We start from the raw sequence: 25,911 nt of genomic DNA on the forward strand, positions 1-25,911 counted from the left end.
TATTGTCACGCTTCGTATCATCTTGGAGCAAATCATTGAATTCCAAGAGTCTCTCTACCTGGTGTTCATTGATCACGAAAAAGCTTTCGACCGTTTCAACCAAAATATGTGGGGAGCCCTCAGGCGCAAGGGTGTCCCTAAGAAAATCATCGGCCTCATTGAGGCACAGTACAGGGCATTTTCGTGCAGAATACTGCACAACGGTGTCTTTTCCGAACCCATCCGGGACGTTTCTGGAGTGAGGCAAGGATATAAACATTATACATACTATCACCGCTGCTGTTCCTCATCGTATTCGACGAGATCCTGGTAGGTGCGATTGAACGTGAATCAAATCGTGAGTTGCTGTAACAGCCCATTACCATGGAACCCTTCAATGACTACGATGTCGTTGCTCTCTTAGCTCAACGGCGCTCTGATATGTAGAGTAAAGCTCGATGATGTTGCCGATCGCTCATCGGCGGCAGGTTTTACCATCAACGTCAACAAGACCAAATCGTTGGATATAAACTTGATCATCCCTTCCAGTTTTATGGTAGCTGCGAAAGCAGTGCTTAATGTTGAAAGCTTCCAATATGTTGTTAGCTAAACGGCGGTCGATCGACATAGGTGCGCGAATCAAGAAAGCGTGGGCTGATTTTGCGAGTTTAAGAAATGTATGCAAAAACAGTCAGATTAGTCAATGCACCAAAACCCGAATTTTCAACTCAAACGTGAAATCTGTGCTGCTGTACGCCAGTGAAATGAGGTGTGTATCAGTGGAGAACACGGTGCACAAATTTCCCAAATGGAGGAGAACGTGCCTCTGGAGCCGACCTACTGATACCTGAACCTCACAACTGGATCTCCAACGAGCCAATAACGACAGAAATTTGGGAACGAAAGTGGACGTCGATTGGCCACACTATACGCATGGGCGGGAACGAAATCTGCAAGCATGCGCTAGACTGGAACCCAGCAGGACATCGCAGCAGAGGCAGGCCCAGGGGCTCCTGGCGGCGCCCAAAAAGTCTTCGTACCGCGAGCCGAAACGTGCAGGGATAAGGACGGGGTACTCCATATGGACCAACGTGAAGTGTTCGAAAGGTTGCTGCTTCCACCTTTCCAGAGGATAATTGATGAACACTTAACTGACACAGGGAACGCAAGCACGAAGAATCCAGGCTGCGGAATACCGCCGAGACTCAATCAACTAACAAGCGACGACGGTCAGTGGACAGAAAGAAGAATACTTCAAAATGAAAAAAAGAACCATCTGTACCACAGGATCTGTTACAAGGCATGAAGATTGAAGGAATATTTGATAAACCGATTGTCAATATACAGGGGATACTCGAAATAACTGGGATAGGTAAAATTATCACTTTTCAAAATATGTTCAACTAGCTGTAACTTTTCGAAAAGGGCATCAAATATTCTCAAATTTTTACTGTACGTTCATCAACTAGCTGTGTATCAATGGTCCAATTTTGGAAAAAATCAGGCTATTCCACACGAAGTAAGAAAGATTCTAGAAAAGGATGTAATTATCCGATAGCCAACTTTGAGTTGTTATATCTCCGGATTCAATGAACCAAATGCAATGAAATTTTGATCATTCATGCCTAATATATTGAACTTTGAAAAACATTTGACTTAATTTGAAATTATTAATAAGAAAAAAAGTTATAGCGATTTCATTTATTCTATGTTTTTTTAGTAAATTTATCTATTTTTCATATGCATCCCATTACTTTTTCAATTTAATGCCGGCCATTTGGTTGCTTTCCTTTGAAACATAAATATATTCAAGTCAATTAGAGGGAATTTTAATGAACTATAATTACAATCTCGAATTTTGAAACGATGATGAAGTTTTGGATAATTTGGTGTTATATTAGAAAAATAATCTAATCGTTATAATTTTCTTCCGTGTAAAGAATTTTTAGTTTAGTCAAAAGTTTTTGATAGCTCATTATATAAGTCATAAACGATCAAAATTTTATTGCATTCGGTTTGTTGAATCTGGAGATATAACAGCTCAAATTTGGCTATCGGATAATTATACCTTTTTCTAGAATCTCTCTAACTTCGTCTAGAATAGCCCGATCTTTTCCAAAATTGGACCACTAATACACAACTAGTTGATGAACTTACAGTAAAAAATTGAGAATATTTGATGTCTTTTTCAAAAAGTTACAGCTAGTTGAACATTTTTTGAAAAGTGAAAATTTTACCTGTCCCAGTTATTTTGACTATCCCCTGTACCAATGTTAACTAGAAGTAAGACTACTAGCAGAAAAAAGTGAACAAAGTGTATGCAATTTACATTTTACAAAATAAAACTGAGACGAACCAGCCAAGGGCTGAAAAACTTTCTGATAAAGATATTATAGAATAATTAAAAAATAAATAAATAAAATATCTTCTGGTCTCTGAGACGCGAAGCTATCGAGAAATGGTTTGACTCAATACTGCTAAAGAAAGTACTGCACATTTAGATAACAGTTCGAATTTGTGACTAGTTTTCGACCATAACATGTTAATAAAATGAAACTAATAAAAGTGATAAAGCAGCAATACAATACGTCTATGCAAAATTGAACAATACAACATTTGCTTTATATAAAGCTGCTACCTCATAATATAACTACTCTAACGCAGACAAGCAAACATTTCTTGCGTCAATCGTTACTGTCTGTTAACATAAGTCATGCCCGTTTGTCTGCGTTTTAGCATGCAACACTAAAAAATATGTTAGAAATGTTAGAAAAAGTTGTTAGTTACCTAAAATAACTTATTGGAACACTGTTTTTGGCAATTTTTTTCTAGTGTGTTAATGAGTAGTGCTTTGTTAGATGAGTGGCACAGTCGAGTGAAGATGCCCGCTGGCGGTGATCGACGTCGCAGTATATCTTTTTCCTCGCCGTACGCCATCTTCTTTTGCTGCTGATTTCACGATACGACGCGCAATAATAATAATAATGACAATAATATCAATAATAACAATCTGCCGGTTCTCTCAGTCCTCGTTATACGGAAATACAGATGTCGAAGTGCAATTCAATTCGGTAAAGAACACTTTTGAATAGTTTTATTTTTGTTTTACTTTCCTTTCTCATACCTATGCAACAGTTCTTCTCATTTCCCTAAATTTCTCCCTCTCTCTTCCCCTTCCTACTAGCGGGTTACAATACCTATGCACACTGCCCTGATCCGACTTTAACGTTTACGTTTCAACTTTCGGATTTCAATAATACTTAACGATGCCTGGCTATTTACTTAACTGTTACCCTAACCGTTCCCTAATCCATGCCTGGTCTGTGCTACTATAAAAAAGAGTCTCTCCAATCCAATACTTGCTTTTAGCTGTTGCGTATGTGTAGCTTGTATGCTTCCTAATTTGTTTCACTTTTTTTGTCCACAATGATAAATACTTTTGTCTCTTTTTTTTCTCCGCGGGTCTGATTATTCTCTGTCTTCAATTTTCATATCACTAGCGGTTTCTATTTATACTTTTTTTTTGTTGTCAAAAAGAAAAGTCTACTTTACACCTGGATCCAATCAAGCACAATGTCGAACTCTCTCTTTCTCTCTCGTCTTTGTGTGGGGGTATCCTTTTCTGGCAGCAAGCTTGGCTTCATGAGTCTCTCTCACAGTCGCAATCTCTTCTGATCAGTCGTTCCTCTCATACTGGCTACTGTCCTCGCTCAGACGCGGTCTCATCGTGCAACCCCTCGCGCGCTCGTTCACGATCTTGCCCTCGCTCCCTCGTCTGGTACTCGGTTTTTTTATGCTTTGTTTCTTATGATTTGTTTTTCCTATATATTTTCTTACTTTCAATTTGTTTTTCCTTTGTTTTTGCTGTTGGAGCTAATGTACTTTTTGCTTTGTATTATTGGGTCAAAATTTTGTTCTGCTTTTGTTTCCTTCTAAAAAAAGGTTTCTTCTCTTTTTGTATTGTTGTAGACAATTTGTGTTCGCATTTTTTTCGCGTTTGACATCATCGGAATTCGCCAAAAAATAGATGGAAGATTCATTTATGGGGAGTTTCTTTCTCTTTACATGTAATAGTGGGGAGATTATCTTTTACTTTCTGTGTGGATCCTCATTCTGCAAACTACGGTTCTGTTTACTATATGTGTTATTTACTTTTGCTCCTGTCTACTGTACGCATTCTTATTGCAATATTTCTTCTGGCTATTTCCTTCTCCTGTCCTTTGATTACTACGGCTTTTCCTGTACCAAACATTGCCCTACTGTGTGGTTTTTCTGGCGTTCCCGACTCGGTCACTGAACCCGCAGCATCATTCCCTCAATTTGAACTACATACCGATACAAGTCATTCCTCTCTCGATCCTTTTCGCGTAACATAAGGTTATAATATGAGTGTTTGCGTATGCGATAAGTATGAGTCGTTTGTCTTCCATTTTCCGTTTCCTTTCAGAGATCTTACTGTTGTTGTTGTTGTTGCTGTTGCTGCGATTGCTGTTGCTGTTGTTGTGGGTCTCTACCGTTGTTAGTATTATTGTTATCGCTGTTAGTATTAGAATTATTATTATTGTTATTATTACTGTTACGATGTGACTGCTGCGGTTGCGGCTGATGAGGATGTGGATGATGCTGATGCTGCTGTTGCGGCGGAGGAAGTCTTTCACTTGGCTCGAGTCATCGACGATCGTCTGCTATAAGGGGTTAACAGGTGCAATAGAAGCGATAGGAAGGAAAAAAGAGATTCGACAAGATGTAGGAATTCATATTGTAATGTTAGTATTCTTGCTCAAGTTTTCATCAATTCAATACATAATAATTGAGAACAGAAACATAACGAAACGAAACAATATCAGTTATGTAACCATCATCATTAAAGTAACATTCCATTCTTGTGATTTAATAAACGTGTTCGATAAGTTTCACATAAATTGGGGGTTAGGTTGGGACGTTGATCGTGCACTATACCAGCGTGATAAGCGTCAGGTAATACACGAAGAAGATTAAAAAAAACATAAATATTTTTATTTCAAACATAAATTATACTAATTTTTAATGTAAAGTTATTTCACCATTTTTATTTGATTATCTCAAACAGTTCGCGATACCAAAGATACCGATCCTTCTCGGTCCTAAGTGTTGAACAACTGGAACTAATTGTATGTTCTAGAGCGTAAGCTGGTGCGAACAATATTTGGTGGTAAACAAGGAAGTTGCAAAGTAGTATTTTACCACTTACGAGAAGAAACCATTAAAGGATTTTCAGAATAATCTTCTGGAAGATTTGCAGAAGGTACTCCTGTAGCATTTCTAGATGGAACTCCAAGAGGATTTTTACATGGAACTCTTAGAGTGCTCCAATAATGAACCCTTGAGCTTAGAGCATTCCCAGAAAAAAAAATCGTGGAGTATTCCCAGAAGGAACTCAGAAATAGCAGTAACAAGTCCTGGAAAAATAACAAAGACGATTTAAGAGCAAAAGCTCTTCAAGCAATCCCAGAAGAATTTCATGAAGAAAAAATACTAAAAGGAACTCTAAAGGATCGGAGAAGAAGCTCTAGATAACATACAAAAACTCCAAAAGTTTTCCCGGGAAGAATTTCTAAGTGAATATCAAAAGCAACTCTTGGAGCAAATTAAAGAGTATCTGAATGAATTCGTTAATGTATTCCCATTTTTGGTGTGGAACTCTCGAAGGAATCCCCGTAGAAGCTCTAGAAGGAATGTGAAAAGGGACATCTGATGAAAATTCTCCAGAAATTTATCTTTGGATTTCTCCAAGGATTTTGCAAGAATCCTTCTAGAAAGTCCTTGCGAAATTATTCTCAGCATGCCTCTTTTTACTGACAAACTTGTAATTATAAGGCACAGAATGTTGTTAATTGGCAAATTGACAGATGCGTTTGTGAAAAAGTCGCATTCTGGTGGGATTCGAACCCATGACTCCGTGTTCGCTAGACCGGCGCTTTAACCAACTGAGCCACAGAATAGGTAATGATTCTGCGGAATGAACAGCCAAACTGAATATGAGCCCACCCACGGCATGAACACTCCCTTTTTCACACATCCATTTCTCTTGCGGCTTAGATGCCCATCCACAACACACTCGCGTTTATGCCCAGATCAATTTTTATGAAGCCAAGACTTAAGCTGATAGTACACAGGGTCAAATATTTGTCGGAAAAGAAACCAATGCTCAAACATCTTGTTCGACTCGATCGAATTTTCATTAGTGTCATACTGATGTTGTTTCTTGAGTTCTTTCCTTGTCAAATATATGATTCTGTATACTTCAGGCCTTACTCTCACACTCCGCATATCTAGTCACCAGCAGTCTGTTTACTGGTGTCTAATTTAGTATGCGTCGAGAGATCGGGAATTACTCAAGAAAAACTATCCCTGCATGCTATCTGGGATAGGATCTGACGATTTTTTCAAGAAGGACATCTAGGGATTTCATTTTGATTTTCAGAATTTTCAGACGTAACTCCTGAAGGATTCCAAAAGAAACTTCCGGAGGATTCCCCTGATGACATCCTGGAGTCATCCACAGAAGGGATTCCTGGAGAACTCCCGAGATGGAATTTCTGGAGGAATATTTGGAAGCAATTCTCGAAGGTATCCTTAGAAGTTTCTGGAGGAATCACCTGAAGGAGTTTCTGAAGATACCTCTAGAAGGCATTCGTATACGAAAGCCTAGAAAGAATACCTGAAGGAGGAAGATGATGCATTCGTAAAGCAGTTCTCAGGAGGAACTCTTTCAAGATTCCCAGAAGGAACATCTTGAGGACCAACTCTGGAGGATTCATGGAAGCAACACAGTAAAAAATTGTGAAGAAATTCCAAAGGCGATTATGCAGGGAATTTAGTATAAGCTCAATGGACAAACATTTGTCTCAATAACTTCCGGAAGTAATTCTAACCGATACTCCAGGAGAAATCTTGGAAGGACGTCGTGAGAAATCTCAGAAGGAAATGCATATAAAATCTTGCATAAAATGCCGGCATTTTAAAAATTGCGAGAGAAACTGTAGCAGATACTCCGGGAAGGCCTATGTATGACATCTTGCAAGGGATTGTGGGAGAGATCTCCCGAGGAACTTCGGGAGAAAAACTTCCCGAAATCCGAAAAGGTTTGAAAGAAATGCCTGCTTAAATCTGCTCTAAATCTCGGGAGAAACTACGAGTGAAATTCCAGAAAGAGCTCCTGGACAGATCTCGCAAAGAACTCCAGGAAAATCCCCCAAAAGTCTCAGCAAAACAAAATACGGGAGAAACTTCTTGAATAGTTTCATGAGAAATTATAGGAAAATTTCCAGGAAGAACTTCAGCAGATATCTCGAGAGAACCTCTAGGTAAAATCACTAGGAAAACTCCTGAATAAATCTTTGAAAAGATCTGTTAGGAACCTCGGGATGAAATTCCGAAAAAAAAACAGCGAAAAGCTACGGAGATGTCCCTCAAACTTTTTTTGGGAGATCGACATATCCCAGAACTATTTGGGAAATTCTATGAAGAACTCCTGGAGAAATATTGGCTGTCCGAAATAAAAAAACGGTAACAAATTCCAGGACAACTCTAAAAGTTCTGGATAGAGCTCTGGGAAAAACCCCGTGAGGAACTCCTGGAGCAATTCTGGAGAACCCTCTGGAGCCAGAAATTCCTACAGTAATCTCGGAAAAAAAAACTCCGAATGAAATCCCCAGGGAGAACCTTTGGGAGAAATCCTGAGATCTTCTAGAATTTCTCCAGGGTATTCCACCAGATATCCTCTCAGCATACCAAAGGGAAAATCCCAGGAGAATTCTGGTAGAAATCCTCGTTTTTTTTTCCAAAAAGTGCCGCAGAAATTTCCATGAGAAAATCTAGGAAAAATCTTGAGATGACATCGCAAGAAATATCGGAAGAATTTCTAGTAGAAATCCCGAGACGACCTCTAAGCGAAATCCCTGAAAGGTTTAGGTGACAAATCCCGCGAGGAACACCAGGAGAAATATCTCAGGAACACTCGGGAGAAAATTTAGGAAGAAATTCTTGGTTTAAACCCAGAGAGAAAATAGTATAGTAGAATTCTCGGAGAGATGCCTCGAGGAACTCCAGGAGAAAGCGAGAAAAAACTCAGCAAAAATTCGTGAGAAATTTCCTAAAAAATCCCAAGAGGAACCTCTGCGTATATCTGGGTAGAAACTCCATCAAAAATCATTAGGAACATCCCTGAGGAAATCTCTAGAGATCTTTTCAGAGAAACTTCAGGAAAAACCCCGTGAGAAGAGCTGAAGAAATCTCATGAAAATCCTCGGAAGATATCTCAGAACTATTAGTGAACTTCCAGGAGAAATGCCGTGAGATACTTTGATAGAAATCGCGGAAGAAACACTGGAAGAAATTCCAGGAAACTAAAAAAAAACCTGGAAGGAATCGTGGAAGGAACTCCGGGAGAAATCTCGCGAGAAACTTCTGGAGAAATTCCGGAAAAATCCCAGGTTGAACTTCTACAGAAATCCCGGGAGAAATTCTGTGAGAGATCCCGGTAGGAATACCTTAAGCAATTTCCAGAAGAACTAAACACTCCGAAGAGCTCCAGCAGAACTTCCGGGGAAACCATTGCCAAAATCCCGGAAGGAATGTCAGTTAGGGAGAAATCAAGGAAGAATTTCTGGAAGAACCTCTGGATTAATTGCCGGAAAAAATCTTAGAAAGAAATTCTGAGAAAAATCAGATAATAATACAAACCAAACATACCTACACCTTCCTCAGTAGTGTTAGCAGGTAAAAGCGCGTATTAGTAGCATGATGATGGTTAGTAACACATAATACCAGAGGAACATAAAAGCTATGCCAAATTCAATTTAGACATTTGGTTCCATATGCTCACCGTGACTGCTGGGGTCCTGCGTGCTAACCGACGGGCTGGTGCTGAGCGAGCTGATCGTGTTCGCCGTGTTGGTGCTCTCGTCCGACGTCCGCTTGAAGAAGTTGTGTTGCAAGGCATAGTACGGTGTGCAGCGCGTCTTCGGATCGTAATCCAGCATCCTTAAAATTAGGTCCTTAAACTTAAGATAGTCGGATACGCTGTGGCCGGGTTCGCCGTGCCTCCGGCCGCCCGGTCCGCCCGTTTCCACGCCGAGGATGTCGTGCAGCTTCCGGGTGCCGGGCGCCTTGTACTTGCGCTGGTTTTGCGTTTTCCGCAGCACGTACGATCCGTCCGGGAGCTTCTCGAAGAACTTGCGAGTTTTGTGCGCCTGGTCGAGGATGTGCTTCGGGGGCATCCCGAGCACCTCGACGATCTTGTTGATTTGGTCCGCCTCGTTCGAGCCGGAGAACAGCGGCTCGCCGGTGTGCATTTCCACCAGTATGCACCCGAGCGACCACATGTCTATTGCTAAGTCGTACGGTATCCCTAGTAGTACCTCCGGCGAGCGGTAGAAACGTGATTGTATGTATTGATATATCTGCGCCGAGGGTGGATGGAAAGAGGAGAAAAGAAACCGGAATATGAGTGTTTTGTTTTCAATGTGTTATAAAAGGAATATTGTCCCGAGCAGAGTTTAAAAAGAGATAAACAGCAAACTGGCTTATATGAAATGGATCATCAATGTAAACGCATTCTCTAGAATAGTCCAAATAGCTGTATGGTGACATGAAAAACGCGTGTCGTGCCTCGAGCATGTGTACTTGTCAATAACGCAATCGTCACTACACTACCAGAGCTGCACGCCCAAGTACCTAACAATTTTAAGTGTTCGCCGTATTGAAGAGAAGTTCTAAACACAGTCATAAGCCCAAAACTGATTTTCTTCGTGTTTGTGGTTTATAAAAACCCTTCAAGCGGCATAAAATTGTTCCTCTTGTTTGCTTTTCCAGGGGCTTAAGATTGTTTCTTGGGATGTGCTGTTACAGCTGACGTTTCAAACGAGTTATCGCATGCTGCACCTCAAAAAGCCTTCCATTAGTTGCTGGCAATGCTGCCTTTGCTATTGACATGTGTCATCAGAAGAATCTTTTTTGAACATATGAATGTTACTTCGTAGATTTGGCTTATTCTGAATCCCCAGTCAACAAACTAGGATCTCCTAACTAATTTTGAAATTTTTGTCTGTGAGGATCACAAGACAAGAACTCCTTGGGAAAACTCTGATCGGGATAAGCTTGGAAAACATTGTGGAAGAAGTTGGAACAGACGTCGTTCGTTTGAATCAGAGCCTTTTTAGGATGGCTCGCATGACCTCCACGAAAAAAATGAAGAAATATTTGAATGTGATTATATTTTGTTCTCCGTCTCTGCTCGGGGATTGTAATCGTATACTGGTAATTGAGCACCTTGTTTACTCTCCGGATACAGAAAAGGGCTAGTAAAGAGCAGTACAGTACACCGAAGGGTAATTCCATTTTATTGCCTCTTACATGTTCTCCGATTGTGTTCGATCCGATAAACGGCAAACGAGCACATTCCAAGGTACCCATTCAATTGGTTTGTTTTGCAATAGCTATGCCCTAAGGAGCATCTTCCCGAAAGTGGTACTTACCCTTTGTCCTAGCTGACATGAACTGCCAAAATCTACTATCTTAATTGCTGACCGTTTAGGGTTACATAATAATATATTTTCTGGTTTTAAATCACAGTGTATGATATTTAATTCTGAAATGGAAAAGAACATTATGTAGTTCAACTACGACACCGCACCGGGTAGAACCTACCTTGTGAACTTAAAAATAATAACGCCGTACATAACTGCTGGGCAAACTTCCTCGTCAGATTCAGCGAAACCCCGCGGAAGTTCGTATTGCGCAATAAGTCGTATAAATTATAGGATAACAGCTCGAATACTAAACACAGGTGATTCCGCCACATAAAGTGTCGCTTCAGCCTTACTGCAATGGTCCGAGGGGAAAGAGATCGAACGTTACTATCTCGCACCTATTCGAGACCCAAGAAACTTACCAATATAGTATTTGTTCTCCGCATCCGCCCGGTTCATCATCTCCAGCAGGTTCACCTCGATTTGTGCTTGACTGAGGAAGGGTCTTTTGTTTTTGATGATTTTGATCGCCACCTGGCACTCCTCCTCGTGGTCGTACGCTTTCACCACCTGACCGAAGCTGCCTTTGCCTAAAATTATAATCATGTTTTAATTCAGGAAAACTTCTTACATCTTGAGTTGGGTACCGATGAGTGAATCGATTTCATAGCGATCGAGAAACTTCTCGCCATTTTTGATGATGTAGTCATGGTTCTCGTCGTCATAGCCATCGTTGTATAGCTTTCGTTCCTTCTTGTGGGAAGTGTCCTCGCCCTGGGTTTGTTGAGCTCTTCGTTTCTTTTTGGCATAGTAAACCTGGAAGGGAAAGAGAGCAGATGGTAGAAGTGGAAATTAGTAGCTAATTCATAGAAAATAGCGTGACAAAAAAGTTCAAAGAAATCCAACAAGATTTTTTGCAGAAATTGTCTAGAAATATATTCAATAGTGTTGTTGAGTTTCAGAGAAAATCACTCGGTGCGTTCATTTTGATTGAATCATCGACGGTTTTCGTTGATACATACAGCGGAGATGAACCAGCCCCTGGCTGAAAATCTCGATAATAAAGATAATAATAATAATGATACATACAGAAAATCAGGCCGCAATCGACAGACATATTATTTTACGTTTTTTTTTACATTTTTCTATAGACTATCACGCCGAGGACCTGGGATCGAATCCTACTCCCGACATACTCACAAAATGTGGGTTTGAAGGGAAGTAAAGCGTGGGTCCCGAGATGAACTAGCCTAGGGTTAAAAATCTCGTTAATACAGACAAAAAAAATCTATAGAGGAGATTTCTGTTCTAGTGAAAATCATTAACGAAACCCCCCTGAAGCACCTGTTTGGAACACTCTGTGGCCCCTGGAAACGCCCCTGAAATGTTCCCAATGAACCTCCTGAAACCCCTTTTTTATTTAAGCAATGGGGAGAAAACCCCTTGAACTCACATTCTGGATCCTTGAACATTTCTGGATGTCACCGAAACTCCTTTGAACATCCCTGATTCGACCATAACACCGCTCAATTCCCCTGAAACGCCCAAAAACTCCCTGAAAACCCTCTGCAAACCTCCTGAAACTCCTTGCGACGTCCCTGAACCTCCTGGGACCACCTTGAAATTCCTTAAACTATTTTTTGTGGGTGTTACTTGAGTGGTGGTAAAGAGTGGTTACTGTACGGTTGTTGATCTAAGTAAAACATCCTTCTAATTAAAATTTCTGAAACAACTTTTACTTCAATTAGTTTTATGAGTGTGCACTATTAGCCCATCTTCGGTTAACACCAATCGTAACAACTTCTCAGACTTCGATAGTGTTCTTCTGTGGATTTGATCTGTTCATGAAGGATAAGATCAATGGAATACCTGGAGTTTTTTGTTCTGTGTGTATTCCGTAAATTTGTGGAATATTTAGGGAATATTGACGAGGTAGACAGTTCTTCTCGGATAGTTCGAAAACGAATGATTCGGCTGGTTTCGGTTCGATTTTTTCATAGCACTACCTTCAATGCTTTAAAAGCTTAAAAGCCCTGTTCTGTATACGTTGCTGAGCTAGCGGCTATAACTCTGTTACTCCTTAGAGTACATTGGCACTCTTGTACTCAGGCGACAACTGCATTTTTACCGACAGTCTAAGCTTTCTGGAAGCTGTTCGATACCGATGAAGCCCTCGAATGAAATACGCCAAGTCTTCAGTGCTTTATCAAAACACTTTTACACCATCACCGTAGCTTGGGTCCCTTAACATTGCTGGATTGCATGAACCTAAAATCTTTTTTCGTTATAAGTCAGCCTTAACCGTGTACAAAAAGATTCTGGAGAGTAGAAAATCTTTCATCGAGGAAAATTGAAATAAAATTGATTTTACTATTTTACCTTTTTTTCATATAAACTATAGTGTTGCGCAAAAACATTTAAGCCAAACTCCTTTTTGGAAGCCACCTTTCCAATAATAAATTAGAACATCCATAGAGTGAAACAAACGTAGAATATTTTACAACGAATTACAAGTTGTTTAAGACGATCGTGCAATATGACCAGCTCACTAGAGTCTGCCAAATTTCACATATCAGATATACATATGAATATCACATAAATTGCATGTGCTCTATGTGAAGATTCTGCCTCTTATCTCGTGTTGAATTCCACTCTGAACAAACTCTTGAATCTATGACAAAAGGTCGAAAGACATAAGGTCGAATGGACAAAAGGTCGAATGGACAAAAGGTCGAATGGACAAAAGGTCGAATGGACAAAAGGTCAAATGGACAAAAGGTCGAATGGGACAAAAGGTCGAATGGAACAAAAGGTCGAATGGGACAAAAGTTCGAATGTACAATAGGTCAAATAGGACGAAAAATTAAAAAGACAAAATACAAATTAGAAGACATGAAAAAATGATCAGAATTTGACAGAAAAATGACAATTTAAATAATAGAATCAGTGTACCAAAATTATTCAACAACTTAAAAAAAATCATTGAAATATAGCAAGTATCTACTAAAACTTACAATAGCTTATATGCAGGAATATATTACCGCATTGCAATTCGAAATAGATGCCCATAAATTATAGAAATGATGTTGTTCATTAAAGTTAAATGTGGAAAACAATATTCCTTGAAAGAACAGTCTATGAATAAAAGAAGGATGAATCATAGATCGAAATATTTTCATTTGGAACTCCAATCATTACAGCGATTTAATAGAACTAAACAGTCTATGGATTAGAGAAAGACGAATCTCAGGGTATTATATAAACAAACAAAACTAAATTATTTACTTATACAGTAAAATTCGTTGGAACTACATATCAATCCAAGAGGGGGTGATCACTTAGCACAAATAGTTAATGATTCTTTTTGCAGTATAGTTAGAAAGAACAGCTATCGAATGAAAGAAGGCAAAATTTCTGATTGAAAAATAATTACCCAAAGAGTCAATAAATATTTCAGTAACAAAAGTTAAAAGAACAACCTATAAATTAAAGAAGGAAAAATTCCTGAACATAAAATTAAACTAAATCGCCATTAAATACCACATTAACACACAACTCGAAAGAACAGCCTATAACCAAAAGAAGGAAAAACTTCCTATAGAAATGCTAGCGGCTAGAATGCATATGATTGTTATAAGAGCACTATAATGTTTCTCTTAATTGGCAACAACAAAGGCTCAAATATTGTTTTCTTATAAGTGAGACACACCGGCTGGTAACTTGGTCAACTAAATTTTTTGTTCATTCGACCTTCTGTCCCATTCGACCTTTTGTCCCATTCGACTTTTTGTCCATTCGACCTTTTGTCCATTCAACCTATTGACCCATTCGACCTTTTGTCCATTCGACTTTTTGTCCCATTCAACCTTTTGTCCATTCGACCTTTTGTCCATTCGACCTTTTGTCCCTTCGACCTTTTGTCCATTCGACCTTTTGTCCTTCGACCATTTGTCCTAAAGCCGTTCATCGAATTTGGCCAGTGCGATTTTATGATTCATTTTATCAAAGGCGGCAGAAATGTATGCTTGCAATAGTTGCAAGATAATAACAGGTAAAACAAAAATTCAACCATTTAAGTTTAAACACAATTACAGAAAACAAGTTCATGTTTTGGAATTGTCATGGCAAATAAAAAAAGCGAGAAGGCGCAAAGTGCAGCAAGGATGAATACAGGCTATTTCAGGTCACACAATAATTTAGTTTGATTACTAATAATCTTATGCTTTTTAGGGCCACACAAAACAAGCTTTATTTTAATATATTTTCACTGCTTAATGACAACACTTAAAAGAACATTGATGCTGCCCATGAAACATGTGCTTGTCATGTATGTATGATTTCTCATTAATTTTTTTTATTGATTTATGATCGTAACCGATCCTAATTACATTTACGTTTTGGTGATTCCTAAATCAAAAATAGTGATTGGAATTAGGCGCTGCCATGATGAATAAAGAAAAAAAACACGTTTTTGGGAATCAATCAATTTTGCACACATAACAAACACACTTAGCTCCTGCTGCAGAAGTTATTCAACTAGGTTTTTTCTTCTTCTAGGTTCTGAAAATGCGCTACAGACATTTTGATAATTAGTTTAGAGTTATAAGGTAATTACACTTATTAAAACTTTTAAGAATACTTTGTTATCATACCGCCAAACACTGCCGATCAGAAAAGGAGACAATGTCTTCACAGTCCTGTGCAACCAGAAGAAAAATCGCACCCGTTTGTTTGATTTCTTGACGCTGCTTTATGATTTTATGACTCAGCGGCATGGTGCTATAACTCAGAGTCATGATGTTTGATAAATGATAACAAATAAATGATAATCGACATCATGATATCATGACCACTATCATAAGTAGCATATTTTATGAGTTTTTCGTCATGAATTCGGCATCTTATTTTTCCTGTTTTTACATCCCAGTACTTGTAAAAAATAAATAAAAATTGAAGAAAGTACTGTTACATGGAAGAATATCGAGAAAAAAACAGTTGAAAAACTATCAAAGCTAGCCCATTTTACGAAATCCTTAGCATAATCTACAATAAAATACCTTACTAAGGAAAAAAATCCTGATTGTCTCCAGGCCTGGTGAAATAAAATTCGTATGCAATTTTTAAGTTTCCAAGCTTTCTCCAGATGGTAGACTTCTTTACCCAACTAACAATCGCATGCCACAAACAAGCATGCATGCTTAATTGTTGCTTTTGCTTTATAATAGTAATGATAGCTGAACTGAAATTATGCTGCACACATTACTGTACAAATGATTTTTCAATTGAAAAAGTAGCCAATGTTCAACCTTTCGTATCGGTATTAACAATGATAATTTAAAACACTTTTCAAGAGTTTAATAAGTTTTCTATTCGACTTGCAGTAATTCATTTACAAAATAGTTTAACCATGAGTTTAACAAGACCTTTTTCAGCTGATTGTTAAGTTAATGTACAAATTAGCAGATGTATCTGTATAAGGCAGCATCCATTTATTACGTAACGCTAAAATTGATTTTTTTTACCCCCCTCCCCCCTCCGTAACGCCTTTTTGTATGAAATTCCTAAATTTTTTTGTATGGGCCGCAAAGCTCGGTCGTATTCCCCCCTCCCCCTAGAGCGTTACGTAATTTGTGGACGGCGCCTAATGTGTTTTTCACAAGTCAAATACGCGCTTTTGTGTATGATGAAACTCAGAGTACAGGATGAAAAACACGTGTTTTTTTCTGAACAGCAACTGAACTAAAATGTTGTTCAGTTGTTAACCATAATGTTCTGTGGTTCCGTGCTAATGGATCAATGAAGCAAACTTTTCTTTCGTTCACCACATGTAAACAAAGGTGCCACCGTATATGGACATTAACATTGTGACAGCAGTCGAGTTATGTCAAACACACAAGGCTACGGTGACGCTATTTGTTCATTTCATAGCGGCCGTTTTAGTTATTTTGGTGATCCATTCACCACTGCTGAATAGGAGTCGAAGTGTTACCATTATTAAACCACGGGAAGTTTATGTTTTGACTTGAGTGCTTCAATTCATCACCTCTAGGATGGCGCAGATAGGAAGACATGTGGCTGGCAATCGACGGGTCTTGAGTTCGAATCTTGATTTAGGTAAACTTATGTATAGTTATTATTTCATAATAGCTGTTCATAGCATAAGTGTCAATCATGAACTCTGGTAGAAATTCAACTATTTTGATTTTTTTTTTATTTTTAATAATTTTTGCTAAAGCTGAATAACAGCTTTACTACAGTGTATCAAACAATTCTCCGTACAGCATTTTTTTTTCGTCAAAATAATTTTGCATTTAAATGTTCTTACCTTTTGTACGTCAATAAAAAACTCTGAAAATTTGATTATTAATGAACCACATATTGAAGCTCCACTGGTAAAATTTTGAGCGACATTGAATAAGTTTTCTGAAAATTATAGAACTTTTAGTAAAACTTAATGGTTTATTAAACAAAATTTCAATAATCTATATCTCAAATATATTGGATGAAATATGTTCATTTTGAGGGAACACTCACTAACACATGAACCTTTGATAGGCAATCTTGTAAGGGTAAATTTGTTCACTACAAAAAATATGAAAAATCTGTTTGTATAGTTAACGATGTTTATAGTTTTGCCATATTTTACACATATAATCTGCCAAACGTTTTCTACTAATAAACGTGCATTATTTGAACGAAAAATGCATAGGACCTACTCTGCATATGTAGTTTAGTAGGTCCTGTATAAAAATATTACATTAAGAAAGTTTTAAGAAGTTGAAAACACTTGGCACTTTTATTGATCAAAATATGATAAATTTCCAAATAATATTCTGAACATATACTGATTTTTCATATTTTTTGTGGTGAATATAAAACTTCAAACAAAGCTGCATATCCCTTTCGGGACGGAGCTCAAAAAAGTGACATTTCCATACAAATTGCTCAACTTTGGCTCTCCTGAACTCTGACATTTTTCCCAAAAAATCGACAATTATTTTTCCTCATTTGAAAGAACTACTCTTTATCTTCCGATTTCTAACTTTGACAACCTAGATAAATCGGAAATAAAAAATATGCGACAGATAAAACTTTTTCATGTTTTACGGGTTTTGCCCACTTTTTGTTTACCTTGTTGTGGTAAATTTCACAAGCAACGTAAACAAAAGTTTGTTTGCACACATTCAAGTATAAGTAATGGCTGAATTATTGAAACAGTTTACATCACATAAAACAAAGTCTAAACAGATGAAAAAAATATGCAAAACAGTTACCGCTCAACAGCACAATTGTGCTGGTTCGTCACGAAAGGGATATGAAAGCCTTAGATATAAGCTGTAACACAACAAAAAATGGAAAAGTTTCATAAAGTAGATATTGAGATATAATGTTTTAAAATTTTGTTCAAAAATCTTACAAGTAGGGTAATTTTCCAATTGTTGCACGGCTAAAAACTCGCCTATTGTTGCACACTCCATGTTATTCTTGTGAGGTGTGCAACAATTGGCGAATTTCTAGCCGTGCAACAAATGGAAAATTACCCTATTACTAAAAGTTCTATAACTTCCAGAAAACTTATTCGATCTGGCTCAAAATTTTGCCAATGAAGCTTTCATATATTGTTTATGATTGGTCAAAATTTCAGCGTTTTTGATTGACGTATAAAAAAGTTATGAACATTTGAATGAAACATTATTTTGACGAAAAAATTGACGTACGGACAATTGTTTGATACACTGTATATATTTGTAAACGCTAAACAAACAGTTCAGTTGGTACACAACACTATGCTTTACAATTTCTCCAAATTTGTGTGAACAAAACCCGAACAAAGGTTGTACCTGAAAATTATCCAAATATTATTCAGCATCATGCTGAATTAATTCGTCATGAAGGTGCTTGTTAAATGAGTGATTGTTAGTTGGATAGAGCAACAACGTTACAATCAAAAACAAAATATTTCTAATGGTATGAAAATGCCATCACTCAAAACCGTATTTTCCAAGAAATAAAACACAAATGCCAAACCTTGGTCATGGCAAATGAGAACAACCAACAACGAAAATATTGCTCTTCGGATGCTGCACAGCAAGTTTGTGGTGGTGCAATATTGCCGACATTATTCAATCCAACAGTTAGGAAATGTCAACAGACCAAAACTTCCAGTATCCAAATGTAACAAAAGATGAACGGCGAAAACACCATCCTATGTATAACCAACCAAGTCCTTTTCTGTTGTTTTGATTAGAGGTTTAATGTATCCGTGAATTCTGCTTTCTCCACACATACACTTACACAAGCTGTGTCAGACTGTAGGATTCGAATAGCTTACTGATGGTAATGCTTCTCCAACCCTTAGTTGATGACTTCCAACAGTTGACTAGGTGTAGTACTGCGCTTTCACTATATCGTTGAAGTGAGTTGAGAAAGGCCGCAAGAAGTTTGCCCGAAGCAATAACCACACAGCGTTATGATTTTGGGTCTGGCACACGATGTACCAATATTTAAAAAAGTTGAAAGAAATGAAATATTTGTCCTGATAAATTTATTTATTCAACACACTTATACATACATAATTATGATAATAATTATTGGTCATAATTTTTAGTTGTCAGCTCTTTTTATTAGTTAAGGCTTATTTATAGTTAAGTTCTTATTAATTCTCAAAGTGATCTGCTAATTTGGGTTGTTATTCTACTCGCTACATTTAAACCAGCTCCTTTTTATTGAAGCGCCTCATAGGTATTATGTTGCCCTGAAGGATACTCAACAATCCAACAAGAACATAATGATGTCAAGCCTCAACATTAGAATTTTACCACAATTAGAAAATTTCTTGCATTGGAAACTCTCACAGAGAAAAATTTCTACTCAGTGGCTAAGTTAGTCTTACTCAGAAAACAAAGGATTTTTCGATTCCTGAGTAAGACCAACTCAGCCACTGAGTAGAAATGTTTCTCTGTGCTTGATTGTAAGCTCGAGACATGTTATATGAAATTGGAATTTCCGTTTTTATTGTAATCTACAATACTATCATTTGCAACTACATTTCTGCACGTTCCCGCAATATCGTGGTTCCGCCACGCCGTAAATTTATGCAATTCTTTAGTCCTGTTCCATATTACCAACACATGCGCGTCAGTCCGAGTGCGACTGACATCCCCCTTTGCATCGGTATTTGTGGGCGGACCGGGCGGTCGACTTCCTCAACTAAAATTCTATGCTCTTGTGTTGTCGTCGTCGTCATCGTCGTTGGGCCATGTGTGCGCCGTATCGATCGAGTGGGCTACTTTCTGATCGACAACAATAACAATAATAACAGACGACGGGCGGGAGCGACTCGAAGCTAGGGCACGGGTTGTGGATGAGTTAGCCACCCGGTGTCAAAGAACGGGTGGTGGAAAAGCTTTCCAAACAATACCTCCCAACAACAACAACGACGCATAAAGCGCGGTAAGAAAAGCGCAAGAAGGGTGCTCACTTCCAGACTCAGCAGACTATCGAAAAGGATGCTGAGTAGGTGCACTTCGATAAAGGGTACACGGTCAGAAAATTCACTCATTTTGGAGCTAAAGTGGGACAACTCAAAATTGAGTAAAATTTTTTTCCAGCGATAGCGCTGGCCCAAGTGCGAAAATCTCATCAGTTTAAGCCGTATAATATTCTTGATGAGGCGAAGAATATTATACGGCTTAAACCAGTTGGATTTTTGCACTTGGGCCAGCGCTATCGCTGGAAATGCAATTTACTCATTTTTTGAGCTGTTCCAGTTTAGCTCAGTTTTGTGTGAATCTTACTCATTTTAGAGTAACTTTTTCTTAGCGTGTAAGGTTTCGTGGAAGGGAAAGAATAGAAGTCTTCCGAAGTCTAGCAAAATATATGAAACATAACTAATCATAAAAAGTGCACAAACATATTGATGTATATTTCAATGACATTTAAACTTATACTGTGCATGGCTTTACGCAATTATAGAAATATTATCAGGAATACCTGGCACAATCAGGGTTGAAAATGTCATAAAAATGTCATTTGGTTATTTTCCGATTTCACTACACCTAGTAAGAAATGCTCATCGACGATATTGTTATTTTACCATAGCTAACCAGCATTATTGAAGGTTTGTGTTCACGGACGGAAATTTGCACTGAAAATGGTAGAACTAGAAAATGTCATGACATTTACGTGACATTCAACAACCCTGGGCACAATTGCTGAAGTGTTGGAATTTATAGAAAAGAGTCAACTTTTTTAGGAAATCATTCAAGAATCCTTCCAAAGGAAATACTCAAAGTGTAAACAGCACAAAAGTAACCAGTTTGATATAGAACAATAGAATACATTCAGGCGCTGTACAAAGTAGTGCAGCTGTCAATTGTAATCGCCCACGAAGTTCTGTAAATTTGATTAAGCGATTGAGCATGGAAAATAAATAAAAACGAACGACAGGGTATCTATAAGAAACTTTTCTAAGGATTGTTCTTGTAACTCCTTCTGATTTTTGTTCAACATTTACCATACGAATACCTCAAGAAGGTCTTCCCACAGTTACTCTTCGAATATATCGTTGAAATTCTTTAAAATAAACAAAAAAAAAAGAATTGATAAAAAAATCCTCAATATTTTATATTTATTGATAAATTTATGAGTAATGAAATTGTTATAGTTTAGGCAATGGCTTACAAAAATCTTCTGTACTTATTATTACTAGCACAGGCAGTGTTCAAGATGGATCAACGGAATAAAAGATAGCAATAGATACACTAAATTCTAGACCAACCATTGAAAAGGCCGCATCAATATTGCGTAAACAAAAATCGATTCTGTCGACTTCTGGGCCTTCTGGGATCCACCCACGCGTCTCACCACACTCTGGCGTTACATTCGAAAAGGGCCTATTCCCAGAACGTAAACATTGAACAAAATCGCTGCTATCGAATTTTTCTCGAACTTTTCTCGACTTCGCTGGACATATAGTGTATCATTGCCTTGCCTCACAATACCGTCTACCCCCGTTGGTTTGACCGCATCTAATCTGAACACTTTTTAATTTGACCCCCGCTAATCTGCACATCGTTCAAACTAAAAATGGTTCAAACGTCATTCTGCTCATGGAACGGGGTAAAACGGAACGCAGAATCAAAACAAAACAGCTAAAGGGTTGCCATCAGTGTGTTTTTCGATGCCCACAGGGTTACTAGAAGTTCAAATTAAAAGATGAACCCCGTTGGTTTGCATGAGGTATCGTTCAAACCAACGGGGGTAGACGGTATGCAAATTCATGCAATGGCAGGCAAAGAAAGCCCTTCAAATAATAACTGTGGAAGTGCTCAAGTAACACTAAGTTGAAGATAGGCAGGCTAAGTTCCAGTGGGAACGTAGAACCACAAAGAAGAAGAAGAAAAAGAAGAAGAAGAAGGGTTTTTCAATATCCGGAGAAATTCGCGAAAAGGTCGTAACTGACAAAATGTACACAATTTAAGTGATTATAAGAGTGAAAAGAAGCTAGATTTTCCTACTACATACTCACAAGGTTTCCTTGACATCACTTTTCTAACTATTGAAAATCATTGAGTGGAAGGCGTAATTCCATTCTATGTCGCACGAAACAAAACAAGAATTACGCCTTCCACTCCTGGTGTTTTGCTTACGAAAGTAAAAGGCGAAACTGAAATCACAACGTAAACACGGCGATAGTGAAAGGCGAATCTGAAAACAAAACATAAACACGACGAAAGCAAACGGCGAAATTCTGACAAAATCAAAAACAAGGCGAATAGTAAAAGGCGATTTTGAAATTTAATCGATTCAAGGCACATACTATTGGGCGTATTTAGGATTATCAGGTATCGATTCGGGCGTAATAAAATAAACGTAATTTTTAGTGCAAAAATGACCAAATTCGTACTGCATTCAAGAAAATGTGTCAGAACTGTGTTATTTAAACTTGTTCATGTTGAATTACTCTGAATTAATTCTAAATAGGAATGAATATTGTATCAGCAAAATTCGGTTGATGTTTTCACATTGTTATTGCTTTGTCAGTTACGCCCTATTCTCGAATTACTCCGGATATGCTTTCCGTTCTAATGACACAAGATTCAATGTAACTATGCATCAATAATCAACATTGCATTGAATATTATCAAAAAAAAAATATAAAAAAATATTGATAACATGTTAAGCTCATTCATTAAACAAATTTTTTACCCGGTTTCTAAAGTAGGCCTTATTGTGAGTCTTTCTAAAATTTGCTTAGTGTCGGTAGTAAGGTGGCCCACACTTATATGAAAAACAAAATTTTCGAAAAATTCCAAGTCTTACCTCCTAAATCAGTTGTTTTGGACTCCCAGAAACTACGTTCAAAATTTGAGCAAAATCAATTAAGCCTAAGGGGGCGCCCAAAACGCATGAAGTTTGTATGGGAAAACTTGGACAAATGTATGCAGAAATTTTAAGTTTTCGAATTTTGCCGCTAGGTGGCGCTGTAAGCGTTCAATAATCAAACCCTTTGGTATTATTGTAGGTGACTATATGCCAAACAACTTTGTCGAAGACCGCAACATGATTCAACGTCTGTGAAAAAAGTTATACCCTAGGTAAAGTGAGGATAAACTTTATTGTTGTTTTTCCAATACATGTAAAGGAATAATATCAATAATGAAATCTAAATACTTTGCCTCACTTTGCCTAGGGTATAACTTTTTTCACAGCCGTCGGATTACTTCGCGGTCTTCGACAAAGTTCTTTGTCATATAGTCACCTACAATAATACAAAGGGGTTTATTTATTGAACGCTTACAGCGCCACCTAGCGGAAAAAATCGAAAACTTAAAATTTCTGCATACATTTGGCCAAGTTTTCCCATACAAACTTCAAGCGTTTTGAGCGCCTCCTTAGACTCAACCGATTTTGTTCAAATTTTGAACGTAGCGTCTGGGAGTCCAAAACAACTGATTTAGGAGGTAAGACTTGGCATTTTTCGAAATTTTTTTTTTTCATATAAGTGTGGGCCACCCTAGTCGGTATGCAACCCGAGTGAGTCCGTTGTTGACATCGGAAAACTTTCGGGTGTCGGCTCATTAAACGAAGAGAGCCTACCAATGAAAACAAAATTTTACTATTACTGGCCCATTTGGAGCATAAGCTTGTGAATGATTTAGAAAAAAAGCGGTGATGGGCCGTTTTGAAGGTGGGGTTCATTCTGGTAGTGTTATTGATTAGGTGGGTGATGTTTGCACAGTAAGTTATTGCTGGGTGATGCTATGGAATAGTATCGGAATCCAATTGGTTTACATTTTAGGGATGGACCCTTTTCGAATGTGACGCGAGAGCTAACATAAAGCTTGAGGTTTGCGCTTGCTGTTAGTAGTGGTGATGTGTGTGGGTAAAGTTCAGAAAGCCCTAAACCGACAGAAACATGTTTATCCACAAAATGTTGATGCGGCCTTTTCTATTGTTGGTCTTGAATTGGTGAGCTCGTTCCATATTGTAGGGTGTTGGAAAATTTGGGCAGGGGTCCAACTTGGGCACTTTTCGCTTATAATCAGTCAATTTTAAACCAACTGATTTGAATTTTTGTACACGGTAAGATACATCCAGTACCTGACCGTGTACAAAAATTCCAGTCAATGTTATAACATGACCGAGCAAAAAGCGGAATATATCAAAAACTGGACCCCCTGACCAAATGGCCCGGTACCCTATTGCTTCAACTATGATGGAATTAATATTGAAGATGTTTACTCCGTTACGTGTATGGTAAAATGGTATTTTATGCTCTTTTCACCGAAGCACGACCAAAAGCTTCAACACTGTACTAGCAATTGATGAGTTTCCAGCTTCCGGTTGCTGCACCAATCCGATCCCGAATGTCACATTGCCGAATTTGTTCGTTCTTATGTGTCCCACCAGCGGCAGTAGGTATGTATGTACGTGCCTCTCGTATAGCTGCGGCGCACTCTCTTTGTACTGATCAAGAGTGGCTGGCTGTTGCCAACCGAATCCCGCTGCCTCAGAACACCATCTACGGTCCGGTAACGTGCCGTTCCTACCGTACCAATCAACCGAACCAACAACAACAGCATAGGAAGCGGCGACGACGCCGATAATGATTTTCCGGAGTTCCTAGCTATCCTTCGTGAGGATGAGAACGATGATGATGATGATGATGGTAAAGTTACAACGATGCCGACTAGGACAACGCAAAAGCGTGTGCTGTGCAATGGCAGTGGCAGAGTTGCCAGATATGAGGAAATTGAAGCAAATGAATGGCTAAAGACTTTGAACAAAAAAAAAAAACTCTGAACATTAATGCTCTTTTCCTTTCTTGATCGATGTTCCAAAAAGGTAGACGATAACCTCAACAATCTGTGGGAAGCTATTCACGGATCAGTGAGCACAGCAGCACGGGAAATGATGCGTACTGCTTAAACACGACATAGAAAAGGTTTGTTCGGTGAGGAGTGCCAGAAGGTGATGGATGAGAAGAACGTTGCCAGAAGCCGGATGTTAATGTCTGTTACCCGGCAGAGAGCAGTACAAAAGCAGTACAAAAGAAGCAAGAGCAGCCGAGAAAAGAGTTCACAGAAGAAAGAAGCAGTATAACGAGAGTGTCATTACTGAGGCGCAAAACAGTGTGGAAGAAAATGATATGTGGCAATTTTACGACACTGCCAATGGCGTGCGGAGAAAAATAGTGCCGTCTCCCATCATGTGCAATGATCGCGAAGGTAACTTGCTGATAGATAAAGCTAAGGAGAGAGCTCTTCGAGACATGAGTGAGTGGAGAAAACGTTAGCGCGTCAACGAACAGAGTACGCATCAATGACGATGGACAAGCTGTAGGGTAGGGTGGTCCAATTTTATATTAGGTAACTTAGACTAGAAAAATTTAAAAAAATGCCTTCTGAATTTGTTCATTTTTTTTTCAAAAAGCTCAAGTAAAATGTTGGTTCAAATCCACATAGTCTAAGGAAAAAAAAAAAACACCCAAATGTTTGCAGAAAAGACAAATTTTAAATTCGTTGCAAAAAGTTTTGGCGTCCTCTTGGGAGTAATAACTAATATTTTGTTCCAAGCACTTTTTCCTTGTCTGAGCTTGATATCGCGACAGGATGTATATTGCGTCCGGTGTCGTCTTCCGGCTATAAAAGTTAATTATCGATATTTTTGATCTTTTTCTTGCTGTGTGTGCACTATCCCTGTGTAGGATAGGTATCATAGCGGGATAAATCACGTTCAGTCACGTCTTGCTGCTAGAAACGTTAAGGATGGAATAATAAGTTGGTACATTTGAACTATGCTTATTAACTAACTCTGCCAAGCGGAGTTGTGCAATTGAATGAGGGTTAATGTCTAACGACACTCGCTCTAACCGTCACTTCAAAAGAGAAACGCAGTTCGTCTAAACAGAATCGAG

The 25,911-nt window shown here is 38.3% G+C and overlaps 2 protein-coding genes across 4 annotated transcripts in view; both read right to left on the reverse strand.

The window, feature by feature from the left end:
- LOC134289966 (uncharacterized) overlaps positions 1 to 25,911 on the reverse strand; it is a 269,170-nt gene that overhangs the window by 19,471 nt on the left and 223,788 nt on the right. The window lies entirely within an intron of this gene.
- The window catches only part of LOC109413710 (dual specificity tyrosine-phosphorylation-regulated kinase 1B), a 295,072-nt gene that overhangs the window by 17,155 nt on the left and 252,006 nt on the right, over positions 1 to 25,911 (reverse strand). For all 3 annotated transcript variants that reach the window (XM_029880297.2, XM_029880299.2, XM_029880300.2), the window contains 5 exons: positions 11,138 to 11,306; positions 10,913 to 11,080; positions 10,669 to 10,842; positions 10,497 to 10,609; positions 8,846 to 9,422 (listed from right to left, as the gene is read on the reverse strand). In XM_029880297.2, the coding sequence (XP_029736157.2) occupies positions 8,846 to 9,422; positions 10,497 to 10,609; positions 10,669 to 10,842; positions 10,913 to 11,080; positions 11,138 to 11,306 (1,201 nt within the window). The remainder of the gene's footprint in view (positions 1 to 8,845; positions 9,423 to 10,496; positions 10,610 to 10,668; positions 10,843 to 10,912; positions 11,081 to 11,137; positions 11,307 to 25,911) is intronic.

The sequence above is a fragment of the Aedes albopictus genome, chromosome 3 (assembly GCF_035046485.1).
Source record: "Aedes albopictus strain Foshan chromosome 3, AalbF5, whole genome shotgun sequence".
Taxonomy (NCBI): Eukaryota; Metazoa; Arthropoda; class Insecta; order Diptera; family Culicidae; genus Aedes; species Aedes albopictus.